We start from the raw sequence: 20,768 nt of genomic DNA, 5'->3' as shown, positions 1-20,768 counted from the left end.
ATGGCTTAGCTGTACTGTATAGCCACATATGGTGTGTATCTACAATCAGCAAAATTGCGAGAAAAATTTTGGTAACATTTTTACCCATTTCTCAGTATTAAAATGTAAAATCTGGGGCTGAAACAAAATTTTGGTGGTAAAAATGTAATTATTAGTGATGAATGAGTATGTTCATTGCTCCGGTTTTCCCAAGCACGCTTGGATGATCTCTGAGTATTTTGGAGTGCTCGGAGATTTAGTTTGTGTCGACACAGCTGCATGATTTGTGGCTACTTGACAGCCTGAATACATGTGTGGAATTCCTAACAAACAGGCACATGTATTCAGGCTGTCAAGTAGTCACAAATCATGCAGCTGCGGCAACAGAACTAAATCCCCGAGCACTTCCAAATACTCTGAGACTACCCGAGCAACGAGTATACTCGCTCCTCACTAGTAATTATTTTTTCTTCACTGCCCAATGGTATAAAATTCTGTGACTCAACTGTGATGTCAATATGATCACTGCATCCCTAGATGAAATAATTGAGAGGTGTAGCTTGTAAAATGAGGTTTTGCTGTTCTGGCACCTCAAGGGCTCTGCCAATGTGACATGGCACCATCAAACCAGTCCAATAAAATCTGAACTTCAATATTGCGCTTCTTCCCTTCTGAGCTTTGCACTGTGCCCCAAAAGTTGTTTTCGACCATATATGAAGCATAGGCGTACTCAGGAGAAATTGCACAACAAATTTTGGGGTCCATTTTCTCCTGTTATCTTTGTGAAAATTAAAAATTGGGGCTAAAACAACATTTTTGTGGGAATTCTTTTTTCATTTTCACATATCAACATCGTAATATTCTGTGAAGCACTTGTAGATTCAAGATGCTCACCAAACATCTAGATAAATTCCTTGAGGGGTCTAGTTTCCAAAATATAATCACTTGTGGAGGGTTTCCACTGTTTAGGCACACCAGGTCTCTTCAAATGACACATGACATGTCTGTATTTCAAAACATCAGTCCTTCCTTTCTGAGCCCTGCTGTGTGCCCAAACAGTAGTTTTCCACCACATATGGGGTATCTGTGTACTCAGGAGAAATTGTACAACAAATTTTTGGGTCCACTTTCTACTGTTACCCTTATGAAAGTAAAACAAATTGGGTCTAAAACATCTAGAAAAGTTCTCTGAGAGGTTTAGTTTCCAAAATGGGGTCACTTGTGGGGGGTTTCCACTGTTTAAGTACATCTCCAAACGTGATATGGCGACTGCTAATTATTCCAGCAAATTTTGCATTGAAAAAGTCAAAAGGCTTTCCTTTCCTTCTGAGCCCTGCCGTGTGCATGCTCAGGAGAAATTGCACAGCAAATTTTGAGGTCTATTTTCTCCTGATACCCTTGTGAATATAAAAAAAAATGGGGTCTAAAGTAAAATTTTTGTGAAAATAATTTAAATGTTAATTTTTTCTTTCCATATTGCTTTAGCTCATAAAGGCTTAGTAAACTTCTTGAATGTGGTTTTGAGCACCTTGAGGGGAGCAGTTTTTAGAATGGTGTCACTTTTGGATATTCTCTGTCATATAAATATCTCAATGTCACTTCAAATGTAATGTGGTCCCTAAAAAAATGGTTTTGTAAATTTTGTTTTAAAATGAAAAATCGCTGGTCAACTTTTAACTCCTCAAACTTCTTAACCAAAAAAATTATGTTTCAAAAATAGTGCTGATATAAAGTAGACATGTGGGGAATTTTGTGTGACATAACTCTCTGGTTTAAGGGCATAAAAATTAAAAGTTTTAAAATTGCTAAATTTTCGCCACATTTTCAATTTTTTCACTAATAAACGCAAGTCATATCGAACAAATCATGAAGTACAATATGTCATGAAAAAACTTTCTCAGAAACAGTTGGATCTGTTGTAGCGTTCCAGAGTTATTAACACATAAACTGAAATGGTCAGAATTGCAAAATTTGGCCTGGTCATGAATAAGCTCGGGAGGTGGTGTTATCTTCCAGTGCATATCCTGGAACAGCTCATTTACATATAAATAGAAAAGCATTTATTTCTATGGAATAAGAAATCAAATCCCTGATATCAAGGTATCATTTTAATCAGCTTCCTATAACCTACATGTCGGCTTAGTAGTGTTGATCATACTGACGTATTCACTTTAAAAGATACTGGTTTATGCAAGCACTGAAGAGTGCATGAGCAAACCTCAAGGTTGTTTTTTTCAAAATTATTCTTCTTACCTTCATTCTGAAGAATGTGATACTGGTAAGTAAATCAACAGTGGATTTAAGGTCTTGAAGTCTTTCTGGACTGCTTGCTGGAAAATTATTCTATGAGAAAGCAAAAAAGAAATTGGTGCAAGAAAGTAATTAAACAGTGACTTTCAATACATTAAGTATGTGACCACTGTTAGACAACTGTGCTCAAGAGTTATGTGCCCGACAGTGGCACTATTACTATAGGCAACTATTGAACACCTGGGCAATGGACAAGCCATGTGTAATTTTGAATTTTTACACATTTTTGAGCTGCAAAATTTCACAGTATATTCACCAAAACTGCTCTAGTTTTAGTAACATATTAGCAATTATTTATTCTTTTTGGTTGACGTGTCACCTTTTAACACTTTGTTTATTTTTCTCCTTCAGCCCCCTTTTTATTCCAACCTTTGGGTATCATGAATATGCTCATGATTGGTAAGCAAATTGTGACTTTTTTTGTTCATATATAATAAGGCTTAAAACAGTTGCCCATGGGACCCTAGAACCTCTGTGCAAACTGATTTTATATAACCACAGCACGACCTGCTCTACCCTCTCCTACTGTATCCTCACCCATCCCTGTAGACTGTGAGCCTTCGTGGGCAGGGTCCTCTCTCCTTATGTACTTGAGTGTCCCTTGTCTTACACAAGTTTACTATACTTGTCTATATTTCCCCTTTTCACATGTAAAGCGCCATGGAATAAATGGCGATATATAAATGCATAATAGTAATAATAATAATAATAAAAGGGGCTCTAAGAAATAAGAAACGGGACTGTTTCTACAATTGCACTTTTTCCTCCATAGCACTATTTCTTTTCAGTTCAATGTTTTGGTATATTTAGGCAATGATATAACAGGCGTAAATTAAAAAAAAACATGCTGACTTTTTTTGGAGCAAAGAGCTGCACATTATACATTAAAGTATTCTTATAGTTTTGGCAGGAATAAAACAGTTGTGACAAAAAAGATTAAATTTCATCTTACCCGGTACATTGAAAGGTCAATACGCAACGAGTTGTGCAGTTGATCAAGAAGCTTCACAAATCTCTCCTTCTGTATAAGTGAATAAAAATAATATGCTTTATTTGTCAGGCTCCTTAAAACTTTATTGTATTGCATAAATTAGGCTGGTTTCACACTTGCATTTTTTTGCGCTGTGTTTTTGCGCAAAAAAACGCATGCGTTTTTTCCCTATACTTAACATGGGTGCGCATAGACATGCGTTTGTACATGTTTGTATGCGCATGCGTTTTTTTGTAGTGTGTGCCCAGGCGCACAAAATGCATCCTGTTGCATTTTTTGTGCGTCCGACCTGTCTAAAAAAACGCATGCGCACGCAATGAGCACAAAATTCACCCAAAAACACATTATAGTCTATGGGAGCGCTGACGTGCGCATAGTAATGCGCACGTCAGCGCAAAAAAATGCATGCGGTTTTTTTTAAAAACCATGCGCAAAAGCACAAAAAATTTTTATGTGCGTTTGCACTGCGCACGCAGCGCAGCGCAAAAAACCTAAGTGTGAAAGTAGCCTTAATAAATTATGTAAATTTCCAAATGTAATATTCCCAAACATACAGCCAATGTTATTAGGGATTATCTTCAGCGAAAGAAGAATAAAGAGTCTCGGAAGTGATTACGGTAAGTGGTCCCTGCAGAGCCCTGATTTCTACATCATCCAGTCTGTCTGGGATTACATGAAGTGACAGAAAAATTTGAGAAGATCTGTGCTTGGTTCTCGAAGATGCTTGGAACAATCTTTCTGCCAAGTTCCTTCCAAACCTGTGAGCAAGTGTACCTAGAAGAGCGAATGTTTTTATGCCGTTTTGAAGGCAAAGTGCGATCACACCAAATATTGATTTGATTTAGATTTCTCTTTTGTTCATTCTTTTTGTATTTTGCTGACACTTTTATTTTTTTTTAAACATTTTTAGTTTGCACCATTTTTTCACACCTGCTTAAATCTTTTGCACAGTGCTGTTAATTTTACTTTTATTCAGAAAACCACAAAACAGTTACAGATTGGCCATCACTCTCTTAAAATGAAAGTTTACACTTGAACATTATTCAGAAATGAGAGTCCTCAGTGGTTGATACCTTTTAATGGCTAACTGAAAAGATGGTACACTTGAACATGTAATGTTGTAATTTTGTGTGTCAAATTTGGTTCAAAATTCCCTGCGGAATTTTGTTATCAAATATATCTTTTTTCCAGAGTTAAAGTGCATGAAAATAGATCAACATATAAGGTGAACATAAACTCCCCCTAATGACGGCTACACGCACACAGAATGTTATGATTTTAGGCAAGGTTCAGACCACAGACTCTGTTAGGGTCATTGTACCCAATGTTTTGGTAGGGCCAACAATCAGATCAGCCAAGCATGTTTATTTCTTTGTATAGGGAAAACGCCATCTGTCCAGCACTTATCTGTCTGAGCTACAAAGGATCAGGATGATTTAAATCCAGTGCAAGCCTTTATACCCTTAATTTAGGATATTAGGAGATTGTTGGACTGTCCAAAAGCTAATATATAATGGCAAGGAGCATATCAATAGAATCAAGATCCACTAATAAAGTCTTGATACTCATGTACACTTTTAAAAAGCTGCCTTTCTTTTTACATATCAAGAGGTAATATAATTAGTTTTTATGTGCCATTTGCTTGCAATTCATAGCAGAAAATCTAAAATAGGTGTTAAACAAAACACTGAGTTCACAGTTTTTTTAAATTCTTTTACGAATGACATAGTGAAAAATTAACTTACACCAAAATTTGAGGCAGAAAACCGATCTGAGGCAGATACATTATTAGTTGATGCAGTGGTATGAGCGTAGTAAGCATTAATATTGGCAAGAAGGGTGCTCATAACAGCTGGTACACCTGGGCACATGTACTTAGAAGAAAGGCAGGCAAAATGACTGAAAAATGAAAAGCAAAAGAAGAAGGTTGAAAAGTATAATGTAACAACAGCACAACATTCGACCCAGTATGAGTCAAAATGATTAAATCTTTTGAAATTCAAATTCATCACTGGTATTCCAGTTTTCATGAAAAGATGTGTGTAGCACTCTGATGCCTCCTAGGACTGAATCCACCCCTTTCAATCTTTCTTTAAAGCAAAACCAGGCTATTTAATATGTACTTAAAATGCATTTTTTGATGGCAATTGTTTATCATATTTTTTATATTATAATTATAAATCACATGATCTGCATGACTTGATGTGTCAAAAATGCAACCACAAAAACAGAGATGTTAAAACACAAGAAATACTACAAAAAAAGTAATAAAAACACATGTAAATTCGGCCAAAAAAGAAGTGTGTGAAAGTAAACTTTTTTAGGAATTTTTAGAGAGGAAACTCCCCAAATTGCCCTAAAATCTCAGAACTCCTCAAAAACTGCTTGGTTTCTGCTCCAATAACTCAGCAAACAGAACACATGCTAAGGGCTATCTTTACACCGAGAATTTTGAGGCAACTGCAGCATGCCACTGCTTTCAACATTTTTTCTGCATATTTGCAGTGTTTCTTTACCCATAGGAAACAATGGGTAAGTGTAAAAACGCAGCAAAAACCGCAGGTATCAGTTTTTACTTTGTTTTTGGTGCAAAAACCTTAAGGAAGTTGCATCAAGATTTTTTGGGGGCACTAAACTTTATCAGCATGCACAACAGACTACAAAAATGAAGCAAATAATCAGCAAACCTGTTTTTTAGCAGCTTCAAGCAGGTTTTGCCTTAAAAAAAAAATTGCAGCAAAAACGCAACGTGTGAAGAAAGCCTAAGCGCGCTCTACATTTGGGCACTAAGCTGGATGTATACAGGGAAAGCTCTTGTCTTATACTTTAACGTTCCCATAGACCCCAATGCACTAAGTATGTTTCAGCATAATGCTTATTTACAGAGAACCCTTCATTAATTTGAGAATGTTAAACTTATCACATCATGGAAAAGGGGCTGAATAACAGAATAAAGCATAGTATATTTCTTTATTTGTCCTCCCCATTCTGGAGACACTGTCTTGTAAACTTTAGAGTGCCTAATTTGGTAACATCCTCTTTAAAGGGGTTTTAGCAGTGAGTCTTCTGCGGGGCATTTACTTTTTTTTCCCCTGTATGATGTCCACCAATCATAGGAAGTCAGCAACTTAGAGGTAAAAAATAAATAAAGCAATTGTCCTTAGAAAATATCACATTTTTTTCAATATTTTATGGTAAGACTGATATATCTAACCTTATCACAGTGAGATCTCCTCACTCAGCATTTACTGTGGTTAAGCGCTGTGAGAGAGGAGAGCTGCGCTGCAATGTTATTACATACTGTAATATCATGACATAAAATGTCCTGAATCTATCCCAAAAATCTATCTGAATCTATGTTAGAAATCGGAGAATAATGTACTGATACCTGGAATAAATGCAGAGTGTTCTATATGACAGGTTTCAGCTCTAGTCTCCCAGTGCTGTCATGTCATTTACGGACATTAACAGGAGTACTGTGGGAAAAGTTCTAATGGCGCTGATGTCAGCGAGTTGAACTGAGTTCATTGGCTGTGAACTTCCAGGACCTTTCTGATAGTACCACGAGTGTGAGTACTTTCTCACTCTCATGGTGACGTCAGTGAGGTTAAAGGAGTTCACCACGAGGCACTGAGCTGAACAAGCATGCACAGCTCAGAGTCTCTGCTGGATGGCAGGTTGTATAGCCACATCATGAAACAATGCAGTCTGCCATCTAGAAGTAGCAGAGCTAGACACATTGCGGGACAAATGGATTATTATCTTGTCAGGTGAGGAATATGGTTGTTTATTATTTTAATTCTGTTACAGGAGACATTGGCTTCAGTGGATTGGGTGTTGACGTGATTATAAGTGTTTTTGGTAAATGTAGATTTGTTAAAGGAGTCTGCGTAACTACTTTAATTAAAGGCCTTTATTCGGGATGTGTGTTTTTTTTATACAAAATCGCTATGGGGTTAGGAGTTTCCATTACTAACCTCTGGGCTTGATGTCACCTGACAATACAAAAGTGACAGCAACCCCCCAACTATCACCAAACTTGCCACTGCACCTGTGCAAGTGGGAAGAGCGAGGCTAAGTGCCAGAATTGACTCATCTTATGGATGTGCCTTTTCTGGGGTGACTGAAAAGTGATTTTTTTTGTTTGGGAGGGGGCCAATATCACCTCAACCATGCAGACCCTTAACATGCAACACCCCGCAAGTCACATCACTTCCTTTACGGCGCAACTCCCCAGCATGCAACCCCACACAAGCGACATAACCCCCTGCCCTGCACAGCTCCCTTGCATGCAGCTTTACACAGCACCCAATCATGAAGTATTCATAATAATAATAATCTTTATTTATAAAGCGCCAATTCATCATCATTATCCTCTTCCCATGCAGGCCCATCAGCACAGAGTCCCACACAAGGAACATCACCCCATTCACCACACAGCCCCCCCAGGCATGCTGCATCACCCAATTCTCTGCACAACCCCCCAGCATGCAGCATCACCTTCCATTCTTTGCTCACCCCCAGCATGCAACTTCACCCCCTTCACTGCACAGCCTCTCCAGCATCATCCACTTGTCCGCACAGCCCCCCAGCATGCAAGTCCAGTCAAGAAATATCAACCCCTTTCCTGTGCATGCTCCTCACCCCAATAAGCAGCTTCATAAAAGTAGCAGAAGCCACATACAAGTAGCAGCAATCCCCTTTTCTGTGCAACCCTCCAACATTCAGCCTCCATGTAGTGACATCATCCATGTTTCTTTGCCCCCCACATCTCCAAACAGCTCCATTCAGCCCCTCTGTCCTCTAAGTTTGCTTCCTGGTATGGGGTCTGCACTGGATAGATCCCCTCGCAGCTCCACTCCATGTGATCTCTCTATCTATCCCAGCATACACTAACTACTGGGCTGTGACAAGTGGTGATGCACAGCCCAGTCAATCAGGGTGAGTCTCAGGGAGGATGAGTCACAAATTTGGGATGAAACGCCAACTTCCAGAGCCTGAATGTTGACGTGACATCACAGGATATCAGCACAGAAGGCATCCAAGGTCACATGATCAGCACTGAGAGTACAGGGATAACGCTCCTGACCGGCTGAGATGACCACAAAAGGTTTTTAAAGAAGTGCTTGTTTTATTGATTTAAACAGAATTGCAGCACATGTAATGTAGTGGACAACCTTCTTATAAGTCAGCAGCCCAGTCTACATCCACATAGCCTGTGAGCTTTAGATCTCTTGTTGCAGAAATCCTTAAATTTACACCTTGAGACTACTTCAAATATCGAAGGACTATCTTAACAGCATTCCAGTCCTTTTGGCAAAGTTTTTCCACATGTCTGCAGAGAATTTCAATCGCTGAGATCATATAATCATAGAATATTAGAGTTGGAAGGGACCTCCAGGTTTATCTTATCTATCCTCCTGCTCAATGCAGGATTCACTAAACCATCAGAGACAGATGTCTGCAAAGCCTCAATTTTAAGACTTCTATTGAAGGAGAACTCACCACCTCTCATAGCAGCCTGTTCCACTCATTGATCACCCTCACTGTCAAAAAGTTTTTTCTAATATCCAATCTGTATCTTCTCCCTTTCAGTTTCATTCCATTGCTTCTCGTGTTTCCATGTGCAGTGCAAATGAGAATAAGGATCTCTCTACACTATGACATCCCTTCAGATAATTGTTGACAGCTTCTAAGTCTCCTCTTAGTCCTCTTTTTACAAGCTAAATATTCCCAGATTCTTTAACCGTTGCTAGGAGGACATACTTTGCAGTCTGCTCACCATACTGTTAGCTCTTCTCTAAACTTGCTACAGTTTTTAACGTCTTTTCTAAAATGTGTTGCCAAAACTGGTCACAGTGTTCCAGATGAGACAAAAGAGAAGTAGAGGGGGCTAATTACTTCATGTGATCTAAACTCTATGCTTCTCTTAATACATCCTAAAACGGTGTTTGCCTTTTTTGCTGCTGCATAACACTGTTGACTCATGTGCAGTCTGTGATATATTAGTATACCCATCTTTTTCACACATGCTGTTGCTTACTTCCATTCCTCTCATTCTGTATATGTAATTTTTGTTTTTCTTGCCCAGATGTAGAATCTTGCATTTCTCCCTGTTAAATACCAGTCTACTAGTGATGAGCGAGTATACTCGTTGCTCGGGTTTCCCCGAGCATGCTCGGGTGGTCTCCGAGAAGTGCTCGGAGATTTAGTTTCTGTCGCCGCAGCTGCAAAATTTGCGGCTACTTCACAGCCTTCATACATGTGGGGATTGCCTGTTTGTTAGGGAATTCCCAGATGTATTCATGCTGTCAAGTAGCTGCAAATCATGCAGCTGTGGCAACAGAAACTAAATCTCCAAGCAATTCCAAATACTCGGAGATCACCCGAGTATGCTCAGGAAAACCCGAGCAACAAGCATACTCGCTCATCACTACATTCTATTAGTCACTGCTCATTGTTCAAGCTTATCTAGATCCTTCTGAATCCTTTTTTTGTCTTCTCTAGTGTTAGATATCCCTCATAGCTTTGCATCATCTGCAAATTTGATTAGTTTACCTTCAGTTCCCTTATCTAGATCATTTATAAAAATGTTGAACAACACTGGGGCCAAGACAGGGCCTTAAGGCCCTTTTACATTTATCGATGCACCAGCGATCCGACCAGCGATCCGACCCGGTCAGGATCGCTGGTGCATCGCTAAATGATCGCTAGTGAGCTTTCATATAGAAAGATCTCACAGCGATGCAGCAGCGACGCAGTGCACGATACTATAACGTCACAAAACCAGTGACGTTTTAGCGATATTGCTAGCGATATCGCTATGCGTAAAACCCCCTTTAAGGTACCTCACTTGAAACACTCTTCCAGATATCTGGTTGAGTCATAGTTGCTATGTGTAGAAGTGACCTCATTGCCTGTCTGTATTTCTCATTGTTAGGTAATAGATCATGATCTCCTTCCAACTTTAAGTATGATGGTTCTATACGGGTTCATATACCTTTGGCTTCTGACATTCCGAACTGTTTCAGAATTGAGTTGATTTTTGCAATTTGATTTTAGAAGAAAGCTTCCATTTTCTTCTCTTTGGACCTGGATTCCTAGATAACATGTCACATTTCCAAGATCTTTAGTTTCAAAATGATTATTTAGAATTTTAGTCATCTTTGCAATTTCTGTTTCGTCTTGATGAAAATTAATCACATCATCCACATATAAGTAAATATACATCCACATTCCGTCTGCACATTTTGTGTAGAAACACGGATCTGCTTGACCTCTTTTAAAGCCTGTTCATTATGATATTCCATGCTCTTGCCAATTGCTTAATACCATAAAGAGATTGATGTAGTTTGCAAACAATATTCTTTTCACCCTCTTTGATATAACCCTGTTGTTGAGTCATGTACAAGTCCTCTTCAATGTCACCATTTAAAAGGTTAGTTTTGGTGTCCAAATGTTTGACAATTAACTTTTGTACAGCAGCTATAGTCATTAGAGTCTTGAATGTGGTCTGGAGAAAATATGGCATCATAATCTTCACCATATTTCTGAGAATATCTTTTTGCAACTAGTCTTGCTTTAAATCTGTGAACCTTGCCTTCAGAGTCATACTTAGTCTTAAAAACCCATTAACATTTGATTGCTTTCTTGCCTTGTGTTAGTTTGGTAAGTCTCCAAGTTTGTAATTTTATTGTTATTTATATAGCACCATTAATTCCATGCTGCTGTACATGAGAAGGGGGGTTATATACAAAGTTATAGATATCGTTAACAGTAAACAAATTTACAATGACAGACTGGTGCAGAGGGGAGAGGACCCTGTCCTTGCGGACTTACATTCTGCGGGATAGAGGGGAAGAAACAGAATGTCGGGGGTGCAGCAGCTCTGGTGGTGATGAGGCAGCAGCTTGGGCGGTGGTGAGGTGGCTGAATGGTTATGCAGCAGCTCTGGTGGTGATGAGGCAGCAGCCCGGGCGGTGATGAGGTGGCAGAATGGTTATTGCAGGCTGTAGGTTTTCCTGAAAAGATGGGTTTTCAGGTTCCGTTTAAAGGATCCGAGGGTGGTGGATAATCGGCCATGTTGAGGCATGGAATTCCAGAGGATGGGGGATATTCGGTAGAAATCTTGGAGGCGGTTGTGTGAGGAATGAAGAAGAGTGGAGGAAAGTAGGAGATCTTGGGAGGATCGAAGATTACATGAGGGAAGATATTGGGAGATTAGTTCAGAGATATAGGGAGGGGACAGGTTGTGGATGGATTTGTAGGTCAGTGTTAGTAGTTTGGACTGGATTCATTGGGAAATTGGGAGCCAGTGGAGGGATTTGCAGAGGGGAGAGATGGGAGTAGCGAGGAGAGAGGTGGATTAGTCGAGCAGCAGAGTTGAGGACAGACTGGATTGGTGCAAGAGACTTAGCAGTGAGGCCACAGAGGATAGTGTTGCAGTAGTCAAGGTGGGAGATGATGAGGGCATGTACAAGAGTTTTAGTAGATTGAGTGCTGAGAAAGGGACGGATTCTGGAAATATTTTTGAGTTGGAGGCGACAGAAGGTGGCAAGAGGTTGGATGTGTGGTTTGAAGGACAGGGCAGAGTCGAGAGTTACTCCAAGGCAGCGGATTTCAGGTGCGGGAGAGAGCGTGATGCCATTTACCATAATAGATAGATTGGGTAGGCAAGATACGTGAGATGGAGGAAAGATAATGAGTTCAGTTTTGTCTACATTGAGTTTTAGCAAGCGAGAGGTGAAAAAGGAGGATATGGCTGATAGACACTCCGGGATTCTGGACAGCAGAGAGGTGACATCTGGGCCAGAGAGGTAAATCTGAGTGTCGTCCCCATACAGGTGGTACTAGAAGCCATGGGACTTTATGAGTTGTCCTAGGCCAAGGGTATAGATGGAAAAAAGTAGGTGCCTCAGGACAGAGCCTTGGGGGACTCCAACAGAGAGAGGGTGGGATGAGGAGGTAGTGTGGAAGTGAGAAACACTGAATGTGCGGTCAGAAAGGTATGAGGTAATCCAGGACAGGGCAAGGTCTTTGATGCCAAGGGAAAAAAGAATCTGTAGCAGTAGGCAGTGGTCAACTATGTCGATGGCAGAGGACAGGTCGAGAAGGAGGAGGATGGAGAACTGTCTGTTAGCTTTGGCTGTGAGTAAGTCATTAGTAATTTTTGTCAGGGCAGTTTCAGTGGAGTGGTGGGGGCGGAAGCCAGATTGGAGGATGTCAAGAAGTGACTTAGATGAGGAAAGTTGAGCATGGACATGCTGCTCAAGGAGTTTAGAAGCAAACGGGAGCAATGATATGGGGCGATAGCTGGATATAGCAGTTGGGTCGAGATTGTTTTTTTGAGAATGAGTGTGATGGTGGCATGTTTGAAGGCAGAGGGGAAGGTACCAAAAGATAGTGATAGGTTGAAGAGATGGGTTAGGGCTGGGATGAGCGTGTTAGTGAGGTTGGGGGCCAGGTGGGAAAGGGATGGGGTCAAGTGCACAGGTGGTGAGGTGTGATTTGGAAAGGAGATGAGTAAGCTCTCCAGTGATGTTGGAGATGGAGGTTATTAGGGAAGGGCAGAGGTCTGGTATGTGGAGTGGTTGGGGTAGTGGAACAGTAAAGGTTTGCCTTGTTTGGTCGAATTAATTTTTGAAGTAGGTGGCAAAGTCTTCGGCAGAGATGAGGGGAGTTGGAGGTGGTAGTGGTGGGCAGAGGAGAGAGTTAAATGTGCTGAACAGTTGCTTTGGGTTGTGGGATAATGAAGATACAAGGTTTGTGAAATAAGTCTGTTTAGCAGAGGTGAGGTTTGATTTGAAGGCAAGTGTAGCTTGTTTCAGAGCAGTGAAGTTGTCTGGCAGGCGTGTTTTCTTCCAACGCAGCTCCAAGACCCTGTATGCTTGACGAAGTTTTTTGGTGAGGTTGTTGTGCCAGGGTTGCCCATTGATTTGTCGCACTTTGCCATGCGTGAGAGGGGTGACTGAGTCTATGGCTGATGTGAGGGTGGCGTTGTAGAAAGCGGTAGCGGTGTCCGTAACATGGAGTGAAGATATGGAGGACAGAGGTAGAAGAGAGTCTGAGAGTCTGTGAGTGTCTAGGTGTGCGAGGTTTCTGTGAGGATGTGCTAGTGGCAGGACATGGGGGGCAGGTGAGAAGGACAAGGATGAGAAGGTGAGTAGATAGTGATTCAAACAATATAAGCCAGCTCACCGACTTCCAATGGAGCACGGATCACCATCCTGCAATGGTTGATTCAACGAAGAAAGGAGAAAATTATCCAGCTCCACACGAGAATCGATTTAAGGATTTATTCCAATGAAGACAATATAGATCAACTCCATTGGATTGGTCTTTGCTCCTTTTTAACCTGTGTGTGATTTTGATATGGCAGCTTTGATAAAGATCGCATGTAGCGATTGAAACGCGTCGCTGATGTTGCTCCTGTGTGAGCTGATGCAATCCTGGAGTTGATCTATATTGTCTTCATTGGAATAAATCCGTAAATCGATTCTCGTGTGGAGCTGGATAATTTTCTCCTTTCTTCTGAGTAGATAGTGGTCAGATAGGGGGGAAGGGAGAGGTTGTGAGATTAGGTAGGGAACAGAGGCGAGTGAAGATGAGGTCTAATGTATGTTCGTCTATGTGGGTGGCTGTGGAGGACCACTAAGTCCAAAGGAAGAGGTAAGTGACAGGAGTTTGGAGGCTGCTGGCTGGTGGGTGTCAATGGGGATGTTGAAGTCCCCCATGATGATGGTGGGGATGTCAGCAGAAAGTGGAGGAGCCAGGTGGAGAATTGGTCGATGAAGGCAGTGGCTGAGCCTGGTGGTCGGTATATGACAGCCATTTGGAAATTTGAGGGAGAGTAGATACGGACAGAGTGAACATTGAAAGAAGGGAGGATAAGGGAGGGTGGGGGTGGATAGGATTGAAGGAGCAATTTTTAGAAAGAAGGAAACCCACTCTTCCACCATGTCTGTTGCCAGGGCGAGGAGTGGGTAAAGTGGAGGCCGCCGTAAATCAGTACGGCAGGCGAGGCCGTTTCAGGGGATGTCAGCCAGGTCACAGTGAGGGCCGGGAAGGAAAGGTTGCGGGAAGTAAAGAGGATCATGTGGAGCTTGTTGCAGACGGAGCGGGCATTCCAAAGTGCTCCCGAGAGAGGGAGTAGTTGATGAAAGGACTTAATTTCCTCATTAGCAGAATTAATCCACTATAATTTTTCATGGACAGGTAGTTGTTGCATCACATGCCATGACTTCGGCTCTGACTCAGGTGGTTTTGACAAAGCAGGATAGATGCTTAGCTGGTATACCCTAGTTTGATCTCTTGACTTCAGGTTCATCTGGTTTTTCTGTTGCTTCTTCAGTGGTTGAAAAAACAAACTTCTACATCCTTTTTTCTAGTTTCTAACATTGTTGTTGCTTCTGCTGGACTACTAGTATGATGTCATGAAACTTGAGTGACATAAAGTTCTCAGCAATCATTACATCTGTGCTTATTGTGACTTTGTTCGTTTCTGGGTTAAGTATTCTATATCCTTACTGAGTTTCACTGTAGCCCACCAGGATACCCTTGTTTGCATTAGATTCTCACTTGGTACATTTTTCTTTGGGAATATATACAAATACTTTACTTCTGAATATTCTCATGTGTTGTAGTTCAGGCTTCTTGCTGTTCCATTGCCCAAATGAAGTTTTCTCAGCTTTACCTGGTAGTCTGTTTTGAAGATAGAAAGCTGTCATGATTGCTTCACCTAAATATGTTGTTGGCAAATCTGTGTTAAATAGCATACTTCTTCCACATTCACAAAGTGTCTGGTTCCTTTTTTCCGCTATACCATCTTGCTCAGAGTTGTATGGTACAGTGATCTGAAACACAATTCCATTTTTCCTTAAAGCACTTTGTGTCTCATTACTTGTATATTCAGTTTCATTTTTTGCATGTAGAATTTTTGGCATCCTCCCAAATTTGTTATATACTTCAGCTAGATATATTTCAATTTTCTGTTCAACTTCAAATTTCAACTTCATATTTGCTGTGAAGCAGATAGACAACTGTACATCTTGATTAATCATCAATAAATTGGGAATCTCTCTCAGGCAAAACTAACAGGTCAAGGAAATTCTTATCCTCTCTTGCTGACAACTTTATCTTCCAAAAGGTAAAGGAGAAAACAAGGGGAACTGCTACCTTGGATCTAATCCTTATAAACAGGGAGGAAATGGTTGAGGAGGTAACAGTGGCTGGGATCCTAGGAGGTAGCGACCATGCTATTTTAGAATTTTGGATAACTAGAGGCGGAAGACCTGTGAAGACTCAGACGTCAAGGTTAGATTTCAGAAAGGCAGATTTTAAGGGATTCAGAAAGAGAATTGGAGGGATCCAATGGCTGGATATCCTTAAAGACAAAAATGTCCAGGAAGGATGGGAAATCTTGAAAAATGAAATTCTCAAAGCACAGTTGTTAACAATTCCGAAAAGAGGGAAGAATAGGAAGCATTTAAGGAAACCAGGATGGATGAACACAGAACTTAAGCACATGCTAAAAAGGAAGAAAAAAATGTTTATAAAATGGAAAGAGGGAGGCATATCTAAAGAAGAATATAATGCTGTCTGCAGAACCTGCAGGGCACAAATCAGATTATCTAAAGCTGAAAATGAATTGAGACTTGCAAGAGATGTCAAAAGCAATTATAAAGGATTTTGGGGATATGTCAAAAGTAAAAGAAAAGTCAAAGATGCTATAGGATTTTTACAGGATGAAAATGATGAAATGGTAAGACAGGATGTTGAGAAGGCTGAACTTTTAAATTCCTATTTTGCATCTGTTTTCTCTCAGAAAGGAAATGTAACATCAACTGTTATTCACTGTCCTATTAAGGGAATAGAAGAATCCAGGATATCTATAAACAGAAAGATAGTGAGGAAACACTTAGCTAACCTAAATGAATTCAAGTCTCCAGGTCCAGATGAATTACACCCCAGAGTACTGAAGGAGATAGCAGAAGAAATTTTTGAACCCCTCTCCATAATCTTTGAAAATTCTTGGAGAACAGGAGAAGTGCCAGAAGACTGGAGAAGAGCAAATGTTGTTCCTATCTTCAAAAAGGGGAAGAAGGTGGACCCAGGCAACTATAGGCCGGTGAGTCTGACTTCTATACCAGGAAAGATCTTTGAACAAATTATTAAACAACATGTATGTCAATACTTGGATAAGAATGAAGTGATTAAACAGAGTCAGCATGGGTTTGTAACTAATAAGTCATGTCAGACTAATTTAATTTCCTTCTATGACGGAATCACTGATTGGGTGGATCAAGGAAATGCTGTAGATATAGTATATCTTGACTTCAGCAAAGCATTTGACAAAGTCTCTCATACAATCCTTATTGAAAAAATGACTAAGTATGGAATGGACAAGGCAACTGTTAGGTGGATTCATAACTGGCTTAGTGATCGGACCCAAAGAGTGGTCGTAAATGGCTGCACATCTAGTTGGAAGAATGTCTCAAGTGGGGTACCACAGGGCTCTGTCCTGGGCCCTGTATTGTTCAACATCTTTATCAACGATTTAGATGAAGGAATTGAGGGTAAACTGATTAAATTTGCTGATGACACAAAGCTAGGAGGGATAGCTAATACTAGAGAAGAGAGAGAGAGGATTCAAAAAGATTTAATAAACTGGAGAAGTGGGCAGCAACTAACAGAATGGTTTTTAACAGGGAGAAATGCAAAGTACTACATCTGGGCAATAAAAATGAAAAAAGCATATATAGAATGGGAGGAATAGGGCTAAGTGACAGCACATGTGAAAAAGACTTGGGTATACTAATAGATCACAGACTGAATATGAGTCAACAGTGTGATGCAGCAGCAAAAAAGGCAAATGCAATTCTAGGATGTATTAACAGAAGCATACAGTCTAGATCACGTGAGGTAATTATTTCCCTCTACTCCTCTTTGGTCAGACCTCATCTGGAATATTGTGTCCAGTTTTGGGCACCACATTTTAAAAAAGACATCAACAAACTGGAGCAAGTTCAGAAAAGAGCGACCAGAATGGTGACCGGTCTGCAAACCCTGTCTTATGAGGAAAGGTTGCAGGATTTGGGAATGTTTAGTTTGCAAAAGAGAAGACTGAGAGGAGACTTAATAGCTGTCTACAAATATCTAAAGGGCTGTCACATTGTAGAAGGATCAACTTTATTCTCATTTGCACAAGGAAAGACTAGAAGCAATGGGATGAAGCTGAATGGGAGGAGACACAGATTAGATATTAGAAAAAACTTTTTGACAGTTAGAGTGATCAATGAGTGGAACAGGCTGCCACGAGAAGTGGTGAGTTCTCCTTCAATGGAAGTCTTCAAACAGAGGCTGGACAGACATCTAACTGGGATGATTTAGCGAATCCTGCTTTGAGCAGGGGGTTGGACCAGATGGCCCAGGAGGTCCCTTCCAACTCTACGATTCTATGATTCTATGATTCTAAATGTAAAAATGTGAGACAATATCTCCTTCTTTCCAGGAGTCCGAGTATTCATTGGACCACAGACATCTGTGTTTATTAAGTGTATTCATTAGACCACAAACATCTGTGTGTATTAAGTCCAGAAGCTGTTTTGATTTTGTAGTACTATTATTAGGAAAGGATTTTTTTTACATGTTCTCTTTAAGACACCCAGTACATTTATTGTCTGATTACACAGATCAACTGTAATACCATCAGCAAGTTGTTTTTTAACTAAATTTCTTATTGCTTTTGGGTCTCTATGTGCAATACGCCTGTGCCATATATGGATAAAATTCTTGTTCATGGTTATCAGTGTATACACTTTCCTTCCATTTTACCTGGTACCACTCATCCTTGATTTTTCCTTCTGAATTCATATGCTGTCCATTAGCCAAGATCCCTTTCACAGACTTACTTTGGTCAAGGTTAGAAAAGAAGCTTCTGTAATTAGTCATAAGACTAGTTTGCCCCAGAGTTTATACACCATGCATGCTTTGATATACTTGCATTAACAGTAAACGCAGCTTCAGTACTTGAAGTGTCATATTCTTCAGTAATGGTACTTTTAACCCGTTGATGATTATTTTGCTTTTTCAGCTGATTCATTCTAGCTTTCCAGACTCTGCAGTCAGCCTTTAGGTGCCCTTATTTATTGCAGACAAAACACTCATGTGTTTTCTTCAAATGACTTTTATTTTTGGCTAGATCTTGTGTTTTTAAAACAGATTCTGCTTTGGAAGTCCCACTGCTGCTTACACATTTTGTCTTTTGCTTATACACATATACAAGTTTTCCTTTAACATACTCCAATGTAAGCTCATAATCTGGGCATGCATCTAGTGCGGTTACAAGTGTGTCATCACTTTCTGGTAGACCACTTAGAAGTATTGCAGCACTATGGAAATCTTTTACATCTTCTCCAATGCCCCACAGGCGCTCCACAACTTCTAGAGTATTTCTTATGTAATCCTGCATATCTTGGCCCTTATTTAGCTTAGACTGATACAGCTTTCTCATTAAGTAGAGCTTATTGCTGAGATTTATCCTCTCATTCACTTTTTTCAGCTGTTCCCACATTTCTTTTTCAGTTTAACATTTACATACATGCACAATCTGATTATCATCTATACTGAGGGAGATAGTGCTTTTTGATCCTTCTCTACCTAGTCTTCTGGTAGTGGGTTAGGTCGAGATTCCTGTGTATATTTCCACGTAAGAGCAGCATCTTTACCTTGAATTTCCAGGATTGATAGTTCTGGTTAGTCAAATTTGGCCCAATCAGCAATTATGTATTATGTAGTTCACTGTTAAAGTACCCTCAGGATTACAATCAGGAGTATAGCTAGAAGAGTCTCCCTTAATGTTAAAACATAACTTTTCTGAGATAACTAAAATTTTTGGCAAAAAATTAGCACATAAAACACATATATAGAGTGCTCGTGCATAAAAGTGCTCTATTAAAATAATTGGTTTGATCTTACATATGTTAAAGATGTTTATCCACAGCAGATTTACCTTTGATCATAATCAAGATCAGTTGTCCATAGGGAGGGAAGGGATGGATAGGATGTGTTTTTCCTAAATCCCTGTCATGCCCCTGTAATGCTCCTGCCTTAACAAGGTCAGGTCCCAAGTGTGACCTACTATGGACTACCCACCAACCACAAAAGCAGTATATTCTCCCTATGCGTTTCCTCCTCAATCTTGGGGACTCATCAGGTGAGTTAAATTATATTAGAACCAATGGGGAACAATGCTATATGTCCATCTAAAATATGGGGGCCTGCAGTGGCAGGATTCTCTTAAACTGGTGTGACCATCTACGTCCCAGCCTATATATCAGTCATTAGTGTACATAGATGGTCACACCAGTTTAAGGGAATTCTGCTACTGCAGGCCCCCAAAATTTAGACGAACATATAGCATTGTTCCCCACTGGAGGATGCCGCAGGAAGTCTGGTTTCTCCTGACCATATTTAACTCTGGATTCAGAACCTCAGTTGCATTCCTGTCAAGAAAATTGAAGGTTGTCCCGTCCCACCTCCCCCTTTTTTCTAAGTTCTATTCTGTCACATTGCTTTGTTGAAGGGAGGTAAAACCTAGCTCTCTAACTGAGGTTTTATGATTATTTGTAAATGGACCGAAAGATCGGCTCTAGTCAAATAAGGACTGAGCCGATATTGGATTTAATGTTGTAATGGTTTAACTGACTATTTACTTAGCAGTTTAACTGATTAATTTATTTCATTATCATTACCCTTAATAAAGCATTGCAACCTGTTTTTATCCAACTTGAAGTATGTCTTTTGTTATTAACAGGATTAAGAATAGTACATAGATTTCCATGATAGTGCACTAGTACATTATTTGAGAATTCCCAGTTCTGAGGGGTAATAAGCTTTATTACACTGCCTGAGATTGTACACAAGCTTCTGTCCTCTCTTCTGGTAGGAGAAAGCAGAAATGACAGTGGGATAGTAGTAAGAAACCAGGCACACAAATGGATTTCTGTTTCAAAAAGGGGAACACCCAGACTAATGTAATCAATATAAATATATATAATAAAAACTTCAGAATTTGAGGCCCCCCCCTACAATCATGTGTCCCCTTTGCCTAATCCTCTGTGGAGTTCATGACAGTGATAAGGCCAATTCTGACATTCTCCTGGGGGCGTTTTATTTATTTTTTTCCCCTGTTTGATGCTGCCTTCATATGATTGGACCTCACACAGGGAAGAAGTCAAGGAAACAAAGAGAAATTAGCATAATAATCTCCCTAAAGTTTACAAGACAATGGGGCCAATTTATCAATACTTTTAGGCCAGTATTCTTGTGTAAATGCTTTGATAGGTTGCATAATTTTGGTGCAACTGGCAGCTGCGCTAAAATTATGTGACTTTTTTACGTTCTCATGCCATTTTCGCCTAGCTCCAACAAATTGGGATGGGAGTGTGGCGATCACTGCTCATCAGTTTAATGATGAGTGGCGGCATTC

The 20,768-nt window shown here is 40.2% G+C and overlaps 1 protein-coding gene across 1 annotated transcript in view; it reads right to left on the bottom strand.

The window, feature by feature from the left end:
• UNC13A (unc-13 homolog A) overlaps nt 1–20,768 on the bottom strand; it is a 271,371-nt gene that overhangs the window by 109,476 nt on the left and 141,127 nt on the right. Inside the window, exons 22-24 of the mRNA XM_073543990.1 lie at nt 5,026–5,179; nt 3,242–3,310; nt 2,233–2,322 (exon numbers count right to left, since the gene is read on the bottom strand). Coding sequence (XP_073400091.1) covers nt 2,233–2,322; nt 3,242–3,310; nt 5,026–5,179 — 313 coding nt within the window. The remainder of the gene's footprint in view (nt 1–2,232; nt 2,323–3,241; nt 3,311–5,025; nt 5,180–20,768) is intronic.

This window comes from Dendrobates tinctorius, unplaced genomic scaffold (assembly GCF_039654945.1).
Source record: "Dendrobates tinctorius isolate UK_male_01 unplaced genomic scaffold, ASM3965494v1 ptg000011l, whole genome shotgun sequence".
In the NCBI taxonomy this organism is placed as follows: Eukaryota; Metazoa; Chordata; class Amphibia; order Anura; family Dendrobatidae; genus Dendrobates; species Dendrobates tinctorius.
The sequence above is the reverse complement of the archived record's forward strand: the minus strand, read 5'-3'. Positions and strand labels throughout refer to the sequence as shown.